At 35.6% G+C, this 15,121-nt stretch overlaps 1 protein-coding gene across 1 annotated transcript in view; it reads right to left on the reverse strand.

The window, feature by feature from the left end:
- DNAJC1 (DnaJ (Hsp40) homolog, subfamily C, member 1) overlaps positions 1 to 15,121 on the reverse strand; it is a 76,742-nt gene that overhangs the window by 42,830 nt on the left and 18,791 nt on the right. The window contains exon 7 of the mRNA XM_009583180.1: positions 8,850 to 8,940. Coding sequence (XP_009581475.1) covers positions 8,850 to 8,940 — 91 coding nt within the window. The remainder of the gene's footprint in view (positions 1 to 8,849; positions 8,941 to 15,121) is intronic.

The following is a 15,121-nucleotide window of genomic DNA, read 5'->3' on the forward strand; positions in this document are numbered from 1 at the left end:
AATCACTTAGCAAACTAATTCAATTCACTATTCTAGTAGAAAATTACTCCTTTACACTCAAACGAAAAGAAAGAATCCAAGTCGTTTAAAGGTGGTGGGCAAGGAACAGGAGAACCACACTTAGCAGCAGCCGTAGGCCATTAGATCAGCTTATCTGCCTTTGGAACTATGCCCTAATACTTTTCTGAGCACCAGAGGATAAATACCTGTTTTTCATTAAAACCTTCTTAAAAAAAAATCCTAAAGAGGACAGAAGGACTGTTCCCTACAGACTCTGATGCAGAATTCCTTCTCCTAACAGTATATGTGCAACAGAACAGAACAGTGAAAAGACTCCATGGACTTGATAAACTCCTAGGAACTGAATACTTAAGAAAACAATAAATGGAGAGAGAACTGTTTCATGGCACCTTTCAGAAGTCCAAGAAGAACAGGAAATTCATACAGATGTTGAAAGTTAACAAAATTACTAATGATCTTTTAAACTTTTAAATGTATGTTGTTCAGAGACCTCTTTTTGTGAGAAATCTCTAATTTTGCTTGTAATTGTCAAATTACTCTCAATAAAACTTGTATTTGGATTTTTTTTAGCATCCTTCTATAGGTATGCATAGTAAATATAATTAAATTACTTTATATAAAAGAAAGCCCAGAAATGTTAACCAGCATTTCTCTCATTGTTCAGATGTTATTAAAGACAATACTGTTGCAAAATTCTTTTTGTCTGTTTCAAAATGTAATTTTTATAACCAAATCACATATATTAGCCATTACCTCATTTTTCTCCAAAGTTGCCATATGTAATAGCTTCTGGAGTCAGGATAAGTAACAATGGCTTCACCAGCTATTTACTGCAAACACATATACTGGCAAAAATATTCTAGGAAGTTACCTTAAATGACAATTTCCACTACTGTATTTCAATCCTGCAAAATAATCAAGCACACTGCATGTGTTCACTTGGAATTATTTAACAGTGGAGACACACTGAGACAGTTGGATTTTCCTGTATCTTGCACTCCATCAGCTACTGTTTGCTAATTTTCCCTCTCAAAATGTGCGAATCGTTAAAGCCTGAATACACCTAACTAGCATTTAAAAATGAAAAGCCTAGCCTGCAAATAGGTCATCTATTCTTTCTCTAGTTTTAGAACTAATTCTGTAACAGTATTTCCGAAACCCACTGCACCCCACTTTAAAATGAGGTATCAAAGACAGTGTCTAGGCTTTCTTCAGGCAGTTAAGTGAGAGAGGAAGACCTAACATAGATAAGACACTCCGCTGTTTGCTGACTATCAAAGGAATGAGAAATCCCACCTAGAGGAGATGGCTGTACAACCTCAAACAAGCACTCAACCAGAATTAAAAAAAATCTGTCTCTACTGTCTCCCGTGCATATACAAAAAGACGAAGGAATTCAGCATATCCCTTACATACCACAATGGCTGTCATATTGAAGTAAAAAAAATAAATAGAATTGAAGTCACAGCACCTTTGACACAGGACTCCCAATAACCCATTGAGAACAGTTTCACCTCAGAATTTTCAAAAGCCACTTTTTAGAACAGGAAAGTACTTAAAAGTGGTTTAATGGTAACATCATAAAGGATTTTAGATAGGGGAAGTTCAGAAGTTATGTTCAGAGGTAATGATGTACACTATGAAGCCTCAACTTAAGGCAGCCAAGCACTGTTGTACTTTCAGGTAAAGATGAAGAAAGCAAAACAGATCACTGAAACTATTTCACCCAAAACAACAGAAGTCCACAGCAGATGGAAGAACTAGGAAGAAAACCTCTCTCCTTCCATGTTATCTTTTCATTATCACCAATTCAACTGCCAGCCCAAAGGACAATTTCGACCTGACCTGGTGCTTTCCACTGAAGAGAATAAGGATCAGGTTTTCCAAATAGTAGATGATGCCTAGACAGCTGAATCCTACATCTGCTAAGGCTTGACAGACAGCCAGGAAGCTGGTGCTGCTGCCACCACCACAACCTAAAGCAGGGATGTGTTTGATGGTGCTGACAGTAGCGACTGAAGCTGTGATTCAGAGTTTTAGAACAAAAGTGTTGCCTTAGTACTTAGTGTCATCTTCTAATGGTGCTGGGTTTAGACTATGTGGCCATCCACAATAACAGAACAGGCTTTTAAAACGCATTTTTCTCCTCCAGTCTCAAATACTGTTCTACTATCATTGCATATAAACCTAACTGAAATGCAGGAAAAACATACAGAAAAAGATTTCAGAGGTTCCTCCCAGTTTTGTGACAGCCTACCCACTGTCCACTGGAGACACAATCAGACCACTATGCCCTATGCAGGCACCGATATCCAGCGGACCTTAACTATGACCAGAGTTACTGGTGCTCACACAACTAAATGCACTGGAGAGAAACAGTCTTGGTGAAACCAGAGCCTGACTTCAAGCTCAATAGGGTAAATTAATAGCTTATTCTCACTAGTATTTTCTGGGAACATTATGTATTTTAATTGCCAAATTACAGTGTAGTAACCTTTCTAGTTTTTTAAATAGAATAAAAAAAACAGGCAACAGCAGAAAGTAAATGGATAATCCAAGATCATAAGCACTATGGAAATTGTTTGATATCTACCACCTCAATGTAAAATGATCAGTATTTTACATGAGTTACGACTTTTACAGAGTTCTAGTCCTTCTGTAGCAGAAATTTTGGTTTATCATTTGCTGAATTCACACTGCAAGGATACTAATTTTCTATGAGTAATTTCCACCTTTAGAACTATCAAGTTCTTTACCAGAAGACTAAGTTTGACTGTGTATTTAACAACTTAGAGTTAAAAAAAGAGATATAATTTGTCCCCTATGTTTGAACAGCATATAAACACACCCATCACTGGGATCCCCAGACTTCAACAGATAACAATTAGGTAACTCTCTTAACCTGTACAGTACTTTATGTTTCTAAAGGCCTCCAAAACTATTCCACTACTGGCTATACATTTTACTAGTTTATGGTGCCATGATCTGGGTTTTGAAGTTTGATGAATTACTTGCACATAATCAGATACTTTGACCTTCCTTGTTAGTCCTTCCACCTTGTTACTACATTAATTTTATCAGTGGCAGAATTAATAGTATCTGGCTAATGGTTATTTGCTTTAAGATATATCAGCTGTCATTTTTAGAAGATAAGGAATCAGCTGGCCTTTTGGATCAAGTGCCATGTAATAAAACAGTGGTGCTTTTTCCATAATGAATATCAGAGGTCCATATTTTAAAGTTTTCAGAAAAGTATATACTGATTTTACCTGCCAGTTGATGTAAATGTAAAGAATTCAGATAATTTTTCACAGAAAAAATCACCACTTCATATAGAAAGAAACAAAACAAATTAAAAAAAAGTGCTGAACTTCTGCAAAGAAAGTATGACACATCAAGCTGGAGCTCCCTCTCTTTGTAAGGCTTCTAAGCTTTAAGCATGAACAAGAATTCACAGAATTCACAGAAAATATGGTCAAAAAGACAGTGATGTTTTGAAAATCACAGAAAGAAAAGGGACAGACTGACTGGTATCTCGTGCACTAGTAACCAATAAATATGATCACACACGGAGATAGACAGCAAACATCTTTTTGGCAAGTCAGTAAGATACTGCATTGAGATCTCCTTTTCTTTCAATATTGTTCACTTACCTATGTATCTATTAAAGACAACCAAAGCATTTACAGCATCAAAATTTGTTTAAAACATGACAGAGAAAAATTCACTTGCATGTACAGCAACACAGTCAGATAGAATACAATAGACCCAAAAGTCTGAGAAAAAAATTGTACTAAGCTTTTGACAGTCTACTGAAAAAATGGAGCAAATTATATTCAATATTAATGCAATACGGGGCAAACACTCATATGTTTAAAAAAATATACATTTCTGTACTCATAATAAAGCCAACGGGATTATATGAAAGCATCACGAATTGGAGACAAATATATACATCTGCTGTACTGAGACCTAGAAGCTAGTTTATTTTTGAGCAAACTGACTAAAAACATGCTCAGCGATGAATATATCCTCAACTACAAAAAACTTCTCACAAGCTGTAGGGTTTGATGTCTTTCATCTTTTTCTCTGAGTATCTACCCTTCCCAGAACTTCCTATTCCCCCAAAATACCTCATCCCCATAATATGAAAGGGTTAGAAATAAACCTCCAATATTTGAGAGCTAATTTGCCTTCCAACAAACATATAATGAAACACGCAAGCCTCTTTCAAATGAACCTCATGACACTGTATATTAGTGGAATATTTTCCATAAAATCTGAAGCAAGTTTTATAGGGAGAGGCATCGTATAGCCTAGTTGAAACAACTGGAAAAAGCACACGAGCTTACAACTTCAAAATCCTTTCAGCAGGCCTGCCAAAACAATCAGTGAAACTGATGATACTTAGTTTGCCATAATTAGGCTTCAGAGGTAACAATTAAGTGATCAGAACGTTCACACCCACGCCGACCAAAAAAGCATGCATTATATGAATTAATTTTCTCTGAACCTGTCTGTCAGCAAATCATTACTGAGCAGGCATGCAAACACTGCATTTTGGCAGGGATTATATGAAAAACAATTATCCAAGGTATTTGTCAATTACTTGGAAGTAAACATAAAGTCACCGTCAGTATAGTGCTAGATTACATAAATTTGGTCAAAATGGTTTACAGTGAAGAGGAAAGTACAGGAGGAAGTAGGAACAGGGACTGGCTGGTAGTCTGGGACCAATCAAATCAAAAGCATTTTTGAAAATTACATAGTTAAGGACCTTATGCCCTATCTGCACTTATGAGGGGCTGTGTGCAAGGAACCTTTGATGTAAGAGCTTGCAGTTACGGTAGACAAGCGATCTGAAATGAGCTAACAGAGCAATGGGAACTAAGGTAATTGCGATTCTGTAAACAGAACAGTAATAATAGAAGAAACGTGATTTTATAATCAGAAGATGACAAATGTTAGAAAAATATATACAAACACAGGGCCCAATACTTACAGCTACATTGGAAAACTATTAGAGTACAGAAAATCCACAGAAATTAAGGGCTAAAGAAAACCTGCAGATAAATAAAACTTCTTTTTTTTAAGCACAGAAAAACGCCAATAATGAACAACTGAAAGCTAAAGCTAGAGAAATCCATCCTGAAATTAAGATACAACTATATAAGAGTAAAATTGTCTGTACAAACCATGAGGAACAGAAGGCATCTCAAGGTTTTCTGATCAACATTGTATCTTGCATAACAAGACGCTAAAAGCTGAAGTGCATCACTGGTACAAGTCAAACAAGAAAAGTCATGAGAATCAGTATTTTTCACTGATTTTTGCCTATAAGGGTCTGAAATAAACACATTATACTAAATGATCTAGTGATGTCTTCTGTCCCTAAGTTTCATGAAACAATATAAAAAGCTACCCAAGCAACATGCTGTATTCCAAGCTGTCTGGAAAGGGAGAACCACCAAGCCTAATCAAACTTAATTAAATGTATTAAAGGTTTTACTACCGCTCTGAATTTTTCACAGCAGGCACTCAGGTAAGACATGTCTTACTATAAAGCCCTATACAGAGATATAAATACCATTATAGCTACCATCATAAAGCCCCAATACAGAAAGAAGGCTAGCAATGCAACCATAGTGCTAGTAACTTTGTATTTCAGTTAAAGCTTGAATGATGAGGATGAGGAAAAAAACCCAAAAAACTAAGTACTATTCAACATGGTTTATAACTAGAAACAAAATAGTTTATTGCCATGGATTTTTTCCAGATGCCTTGTACATCCTGGCAAGAATTTTGGATTTACAATGCAAATATATTTGGTAATTGGGATGCCAGTGAAGAGTTCACTTGCAATATCAAGCAGGCGCTATTTCTTTAAAAAGGCATATTTTAAAAATAAATTTAAATCTTCATATTGGACATCAGGGAGAAGAAACATAAGAAGAACAGAAAGTAAGAGAACTGCCAAGGCTAAGTATAAAGAAAGAAAAATAGATGTGTTTTCCCCCAAAATGGACGTGGTTGAAAGAAGTACTCCATGCAAGAAAAGGACCAGTAGAGCTGCTAGAATTTATCTTAGTAACTACTCAAACCTTGCAATTTGAGTTTAAAATCGGGCAGAGTCATCTGTCCCAACAATGTATGCCTAAGTCTTCTGAGTTTAATGACTACTCGGTTCAGTTAATACATACTCTATTTTACATCCCATGACTATGAAGAACAGGGGTATCTATTGTTACAGAATCACTCCGATGCAGGGATTATATGCATGTGTGACACTACAGGAGAGGGAGAAGTTAACAGGAAGCTTACTAATCAAAGCACTTTCATTTTAAAATATATTTTGTCTTCTGGTATCTAAATGTGAAAAGGGCATCAGAAAATGTAAGGCAAACCATTTCTATTTTTGTACATAAAACACCCAGTTATCTGTAATTCCATACAAACCCACATTTCCTAGAAACATAAGGTCTGTATTGTTAGTTGCTATATTTTTGTAAGGTAAAGTTGTAAAGTTGCTATATTTTACTAAGGTAGTAATGACAGTTTTGAATAGATTGAGAAGTGGTAAGAAACACAGCAAAAGTGCCAGAAAAACAAATCAAAATTGTGTGTAATATTGACTTACCAAGAAATTACTTGTTCACACTCCTTACCAAATATAGCACTTTAATGACATCTCAATACTGTCCTCTCTTTCCTACTTTGCAAATTCTATTTTCCTCCTCCAGTACCCTTCTCTGGTTTTAGTTCAAGCTGCCTACAGAATACCGCACAATTTCAGAAAAAAGACATGGGGGTAAACTAGCAATTAGGTCATGAAAAAACAAGCACTGTAAAACAGCTATTGCTAATCTGCATGAGATACATTTACTCAATTAGATAGATGGAACTGTTATTATGAATTCGCATTCCACGGATGGTATCTAAAATTAAGAAGAATGGGGGCAAACAAAATGCACATTTGGTGACTTACAACCTTTCTATGCTAATTGTGAAGTGACAATGCAGAACAATATAATGAAATAAGCAAATTTAACAGATGCTTTGTATGCAAGCTTCAGGAAAAAATTACATAATTTTTTTTTTGCCTACAGTAACATAGATGCATCTCTTGTTCTTCTCTTGGGAGTCTTATTTCTTTTAAAAGAAGTTAACCAACAGCTCATTCTGCTGCCCAGTGATAGCACTGCTATGGCTGACCAAATTAATTCCGTGGCAAATTTCAAACTCTGCTAATCACAGGTGGTGACTCTCAATCCTTCCTCTTGCTCTCTGCCAGCAAGCCTACCAAGGGAGGGCAGGATGCCATCCAGTGCGACTGGTGAGGACTGGACCCTGCTCACGCAAGTGACATTGGGTCACCTGGCAGACATGGGGGTCACATGCCACGTCACACCCAGCAGCATGACAGGGGACAGGGTGGTGCTTCTGTCAAAGGTCAGGAGTGACCTGGAGGGGGAAGTGCGCCAAATCCACACCTCTCACATGTGGGCACTGCTACTGGAGGTAACAAAAAAAAAGTGACTTTCACATGACACCTGGCAGAGGAGAAATACTGAAAAGTTCACACATGGTCTTTCAGTGTAGCCTGCACGCTACAATTTTAATGACTTTATACTTTCACTCGCACTTCTGTTTTCAAAAACTAGTCCTTTTATAACAGTAGTTCACAGATTTCAATGAAGAATGTATGCCAGCTATTTTGAACAATGGCAATACGTTACTATCTGACAATTTAACAAGTTTTTAATAACCCGAGTCAAGACCCTTTTCAAGGGCCCATTTTGTGGTAGGTATCTCAAACATAATGGCAGGCCTCCCTAACAAGCATTAAATGCACTATTTTGCTAGATTTGGCCTGGGTCCACGATGCTCGCTGAGGTGCTGAATGTTATCCATTTTCTCAAAATAGATTCAGCTACAGATAAGTTAGGAATTATCGCTGAAACTGGATCTCTTTGCTGATTTTACAAAATCAAGCTATTTTGTAAATATAAATAATGCAGCTGTATTTTAAGTGCCTAAAGGCTTACGCATACTCAAAGCTAGTAAATTATTATAGGGCACTCAATGCACTTGTCAGAATAAAGGAACTTAAAAGCATGCACTTACGTATAGTAAATAAAGCAAGCATGCACATACAAACAGACAAAAAAACTTTTAAAATTATCTTCAGAAGAGGGTAGGTTTAATCATTAGAAAAAGCAAATAACTGAAAGAAGAAAAGGAAAAGTCAGCTATAATTATTCTGAATACTTTATTAAGGGAAATGCTAATTGCCTTCTCTGGTCTTTTATACGAGCGTAAAGACTTTGAGGCATTTATTTCAAAAATAGCATGAATCCATCTCCAAAGTCTGAATCCATGCTGTTGGATGAACAAATTATGTTCTATTTCTATCACAAAAATCAACTCAATATGCACAAAATAATTATTAAACATATTATTTTAAAAAAATATTTACAGACAAAGAGAATACAAGAATCCTCAAAACGCAAGAGGTCACTTTGGAAAATGTATACTTCGAGATCCATACATTTGAGATTTCCCTCTCCCATCAAGCAACATTTCTAGTAAAGTATGCTTTTGTTGCTACTATATAACTATCACCTGAGTTTTGTGCTTCTATAGGAACAAACCAGCAGCCTACTGCAAAATTAGTCACAAAATTAAAAGCTTATTTAAATTTAACAGCAGTACAGAAATATATAAAGCACTTGTTTTAGAAGATTATAAAAATGTTTGATCACATACATCCTGTGTAGTAGGTATATCATATTATATCTTTGTTTATTAAGACAGTGGTAAAAACTCACTCTGAAGTGTTTCAAGTTCAGCCTTAGCCAGGGCATCTTCTTTCGCCTTCATTTTTGTTTCTTTATATTCTACATATAATTGTCTGGCATCCTTTAAGAAAATGTTGCAATGGCATTAGCATCCTTATACAAACAAGTTATTGCAATGGCTCTGTTTTAAGTTCTCAATTAACTTCACAAAAAAATTTAAGATACAGTCGTTTGCTTGAGTTACAGTAATTTTCAGTATAGAAAATATTTGTTTAGAATGTAGAATTTTTGTGTAATAAAGGTTCAAATGTAATAGTGTTGATATTATAGACTATGATGCTCATTGACAACCTGAAAAGCAAAATGGTTAGAAAAACATTTCTAATCACTACCTACAGCTTTGTAAGAGGCCATGTACCCACTTTGCTCACATCAGCAATCTGGAAGTTCCAGGAAGAAAAGTTTTTAATTAGTGTGTGCAGGGACAAACAAAGGCAATTGCTAGGCAGCAGTCCTCTTAGTGTGAACTCATTATGGTAACACTAACTGCATGTTCCAAACCCCAACGTGTTCCCCGCCCGCCCCCCCCCTTTTTTTTTTTAAACCAACTTCTACATTGCTATTAAAGTGTTGAAAATATATAAGTTGTTTTTCTCCAAGGATCAGATTAGATTCTAACCTGAAATCTATTTGGCAAATTTACACATAAAACTAGAAGTCCTGTCGCATATCTTACAATAAGTTACACATTTCCAAAATCTGATGAATTAGTAATTATTTGCATTGAAAGCTTTCCAATATGAACAACCAGATTGCTGAAGTAAGAGGTATGGAGAGTTTTCTTACTCTCACTTACCAGTTTAAGAGATTTCTCTACTCATTCAAAAACAATGAATCTATAACAGAAATGCTGAAACAGACAAATTATTATCATTTCCAAGCATGCAGAACATTTATTGTATTAAATCAAAATTAATTCTAGTATTAGATAAACCTAATTTTAGTTCTTTACAGATAAAAATAATTTTATTCTTGTTATTACATTAACGGTCCCACTTTTTACATATAAAGGGTGATTTAAATTTTAATGTAGAAAGTATTGTAAAACATCAGTAAATTTTTTTATAATTTCAACTATAATCCCATAAACTTGAACAAAATCTGGTCTCATTAAAAATTAAATAAGACATCTTAATAAAATTTGAAAATAAAAACTGAGTTAAGCAGTCATTATTGCTGCCTCTAATGGCAGAAATAATCCAAAAACATTGCTTCCTGCAAAGATATGACACCACAATTGTTCTTTCTGTTATACTGGCATCTACCCCTTCAAAGATAACTTGAGGGAGGTAGGACAACACAGGACAGAATCATGATCCAGCTCTGAGCAGAACTTCGTAATGTTTTGGAGACATCTCACCGATACAAGTCTGCCTGAATAACAACTCTGACAAATTCCCAAAAAAGATCAGTAAGGTTTCATCTCCTTCCAAAATACTTCTTCTTACTCTCTATTTGTCTTTACATTTGGGTACGGAAATGGGAAGTTACATTTCTGTGCCAGGTTTATGTAGGAGATCATGGCACACAGAAGAAATTCAAAGACTTTACATAACTTTTTGCTGCTGCAACATAGCAGATGAGAGCATCTCACATGCTTACAGTTTTGTTTTGGAGGATGGGAAAGAGGTGGGTTTTGGTGGTTTTAGTAGAATTGGGGCTAAAAAACATGTGTAGCTACAGGAGGACTACCATTAACAGCAGATATGAAAGCTTTGAGGAAACATATTCAGTTTCTATGTTATAACATTGAATGACAAAATTAGGATCAGCATTGGTTCTCTTTTTGGTTTACCTGAATATGAATTCCCTATCACATATGGAAACTTTCCTTGTACTCTCCAGATTTGGACTATTTGCATCACTAAGAAATAGAAACAGCCATAAATGTAATGGTTAAGTTCTGCTATAAGTTTGAGACGTTTGGGTTGCATGGCATACACAGGACTCAGACATACTGATATCCAAAAAATGCTTTTGTTTAAGGCTATGATTTCAAAATGGCTACAATTAACCGGCATTTAAATTTAACCCATTTGACACTGAAAGCCAATATTTGATGCTAAATTCTGGTGTAAAATCCATTATTGCTTGTGGGATCTCCAGACAGCAGGCACTAGGGGGTAACTGTCAATCTCTCCAGCACGTCAATCACGGAACAATTGGAAATGTGGCTCAGATGAAAATGAGACACAATAGCTGAACAACAAAGAAAACTAGTCAGAAGCACGTAAATGAAATTTAGTAGTATTGTTGCTTTTTAGATATAAAATGGATTATCACTGCAAATGGAGTAATATCCAGGTAACAAAGGCAACATTAGTCTTTTATCTTATTAATCAGTTTATTATGGCTGATACCATAATCACAAAAAAAAGGGGAGACTGCACATTTTGAAGCACACATAAAAATGTGTACATATAAAGTAAAGCAAAGAAAAAAACAAACAAAAAATTTAATCAAAATGGATTTAAGACTTGAAAATCAAATCCTTCCCACAAAAGCGTAAGAAATGGCTCTACAGGTTGCAAAGAGAAATTAAAAGACATAACTGAGTAAAGATTTTAGCCACAGACACAAACTATATAGGTATTAGACCTCAGAAGTCAAAATGAAAGAAACACTGGAAAACAGTTTAAAATAGGAAGTTCTTTGAAGAAAACTTCTGCCTTAACATAAATAAGCATGTTTCAATTTACTCCTCATTAGTTTTCAATAGTATCAGTCTAAACAGGAATATTCGTTTTCAAGCATATTCAGTTTTGGTAGTAAGAGTATTTCAAAATAGATTTATGTTCAGATTTTTTACTTTTCAAAAGTAATACATTTAAGCAGTCATTTTGCCTCAATACAAACATTTTAGGGCCCTAAAAACACTGGCAATCTAGATACAGCCTCTTCCAATCTCATGCTCCTTCCCCAAGATTCAGTAATGATTTTTCTTTTAGAGGACTTTTCCCAAAGAGCTCAAAATATGCACAACATCAAAATTTCATACCTGATGTATATTTCACCTTCAATAGGTAATAAACATAAGAAAAGCAACATTTTTGTCCTTCTGGGGGTGGAAAGGGACAGAGGAAAGAGACACACAAATACAAAGCTTGGAACTGTTCTAACTAGAAGCTCCAGCTTACCTAATCAGAAATATTTCATTCTCTTTTGCAGGAGTTTGAGAAGTTTTCAAAAAAGAAAATCAATGCAAATACATTACTTTTCTTCACCATCAAAGCATTAATATGCATGTAGTTAAGCAAAAAGAATAATGAAGAGGGCTAATATATGCTGGTTTATTATACCATTATTTCAAATATACAGTTTCCAAAAAGGAACAGAATGAAAAAAGAGTGTATTAGAAACGCAAAATTCTGCTATTAGTATTTCTAAATTATATTTCAACTGCCATGTATTGGAAGTTCCTGTGATTACCCTCATATTTAACTAAAAATTTCAAAAAGTGTTGCAGAAGAAAAATAAAATTGACAAACACTTCATTAACATATTTTCAATATTTTAACCACAATTAAGAACCAAGAATATTGAAAAATTCTTGTATTTCTACTTCAGTTCCTCTTTCTATCAGTATCATCTCGTGTCAATACATTTGAGATTGCCAAGACAAAGCTGCACTTGAGTTATAAAGAAATACAGAAATTCTTGATATTGGACTTCTAAGGGTTTTTCCTTTGTTTGTTTGGGGGTTTTAGGTTTGGGGTTTTGGTTGGGGTTTTTTGTGGGGTTTTCCATTTTTTTATTTTGTTTTGGTTTGTTTGTTTGTTGTTTTTAAATCAAAAGATACAATATTTATTCAAACTGTACTAACCCTGGAACTAAAAACTTCAGTTCTGAGTAAGACTCAGCCACTCTGGCCTCTCCTTGACTTTTGGGGAGGGTGATGAGGTTTTGCTGGTTTGTTTGCTTTGTGGGATTTTTTTCCCTCCAGTTAATCTTCCTGGCTTTCTGGTCTACCTCAGAAAGACTAGAGATTAGGAGAAATAAGGCAAACATTGGAAACAACTTGCTGTATTGGCCATATGTGAATCTTCATTACAGATGTTGTGATAGAATCAGCTTTACATTTTACTTCTCTGGGTGAAGGACTGATACAAACAAAACGCATCCCCTCAGAATTTACAGTTAACTGGAAACTTTCCAACAAGCACACATAAAATCAGTATATTGAAATAATTTTCTTTGCATTAATACTTATTAAATCAATCTATAGACTTAAAGAGAAATATTTGTATGAAGTTCTTGAACTAATTTTTTGTCTTTTTGAGCACAGTGTTCTTGTACAATTTGTACAAAGAAGAGAGAGAAAAAGGAGTCAAATTAAAATTACCGTAACATTCAACCTTCAATTTGCTATTTCTACACAATAAAAATGCCAGCCATTAAACCACACTCTTTTGATGGGTTTATAAACTAGTAATATCAATGTGTTACGGTAAGAAATAATGTAAAAAAAAAAATTAAACATTATGATTTATATTTCTCTTTGGCATTTTTACATGTTTACTCAAATGCAAACTAGTAAAAAAATAGGAGCTGCATTATTTCCTCCTTCATAACCAAAAAATCATGCTTTGACCTTGGAATAATACCAGGTGTGGCCAGGCTCTTCAGCTGCGTACAGCCTGTAGGCAGTTGAAGCGTGGTTCCCAAGCCTCGGATGGGAGTGACCAGCAGCAGGCTGTGCTAATGTAGTTTCTGCTGGGTACTCCACATCCACACTAGTGAAACAAAGGCAGCCAGAAGGGGGAACTGAGGCCAATGCTGCAAGGCCTCCCTGGGACCCATTCACACCCCGTGAAGCCTCACACCACAACAGAACAGACCATCAACTGACAGCCAGTATTGCCTCGTACACACAAGCTGCTCTTGGAGCTACATTCCTCTAATGTGTGTGCTGGGATATGCAGACATACAGTAAGTGATTTGAAGGAGCAGAACAAAATAGGCTGCCACAGAACAACAGGCAATTAAAGGCAAATTTCTTTAGTGTCTTACATTTACTTAAAACTTTTACTATGCAGGAACGCACGTTTTGTCTCCAGAGCCTCAGACGGTACCGTTAGGCGGAAATTATTTTTGCTCACTTGCATACACCCAGAATACTTGTTTCACCATCCACTCTCCTCTGACCTGCTTCTAAGCTTCTAATTGACCTCAGGGTCAAGAGCTTCATCCCTACTTTGGTTCTCCCAACAGCTGCAAAATAGCAAGAAACAGAGCAAATGGGCAATCACTCGCGCCACACATCCTGCAATTGCTTGCTCCCCACAACTTTTATCAACATTGGTGCTGTACAGTAAGTTGGGACACGTCAAAACCCTGTAAAGCTGGGAGTTAAGGAGGTATTTAACCTTACTGACTTGAATAAATCCCTTCCAAAAAACATCTTTTTTAAGGCATACGTTATTAAATGCAATAAACTTTATTTTAATCTCACACGATGATTTTATATAAAGTCATATGTGAAGACAAAAACAATCCACACAAATGTTTGCTGACATAATAAAATCTTGCTTAAAAGTCAACTCTGCCAAAGGAGATGCCCTGCTGGCAAAGCCTCTTGAGTTTAATGACACATTGCCAATAAACTTCAGACCAAAGCTGAACCATCTCTAAACAGGTGTTGAAATGTAATCATGGATTAAAAGAAAACCTGAGGAAAAAATGCCAAGAAATTAAACACCTCTGGGTCACTAGTTTGAATCTACTCCAGGCTACTAAATCAGCTACAGTAATTACCATCTGGTAGTCTACATAAAAATAAATTACTGGCCTTTTTGTTTTAATTCACTTCATGCTACACAAAGGTCTTTATAAACAAAAGTTTCTATTGTAATTGAAAGCTTTGTTGATAATCTCACTAGGTTATACCCAGTGCAACTATGTATCGAGCTTGAGGTGCCTTCTCATTACTGGCGAGCCACCAGAAGTTCTTCCAACAGTTCACTGCTAGGATGTATGCGCTAACACCTACACTATTATAGATAGAAGATAACAGGAAACTTTATTTTCTTAACAAGAATCCTCTTCTGTCTGAAACAAACAAAAATGCTTTCTGCTTCATTACACTCAGGACAACAGCAGACTCATAATTTAACTAATAAAAAACATTTCCTAGTGCTGACTGGCATTAATGAAGTTGGTGTAAAAATAAAGACGTTCATTGCTAAGCTTCACCACAGGAACACTAACAAACACTCCTATCTTCAGTTTTCTGAAGGAAATAT

The sequence above is a fragment of the Fulmarus glacialis genome, unplaced genomic scaffold, assembly GCF_000690835.1.
Source record: "Fulmarus glacialis isolate BGI_N327 unplaced genomic scaffold, ASM69083v1 scaffold8648, whole genome shotgun sequence".
Lineage (NCBI taxonomy): Eukaryota > Metazoa > Chordata > Aves > Procellariiformes > Procellariidae > Fulmarus > Fulmarus glacialis.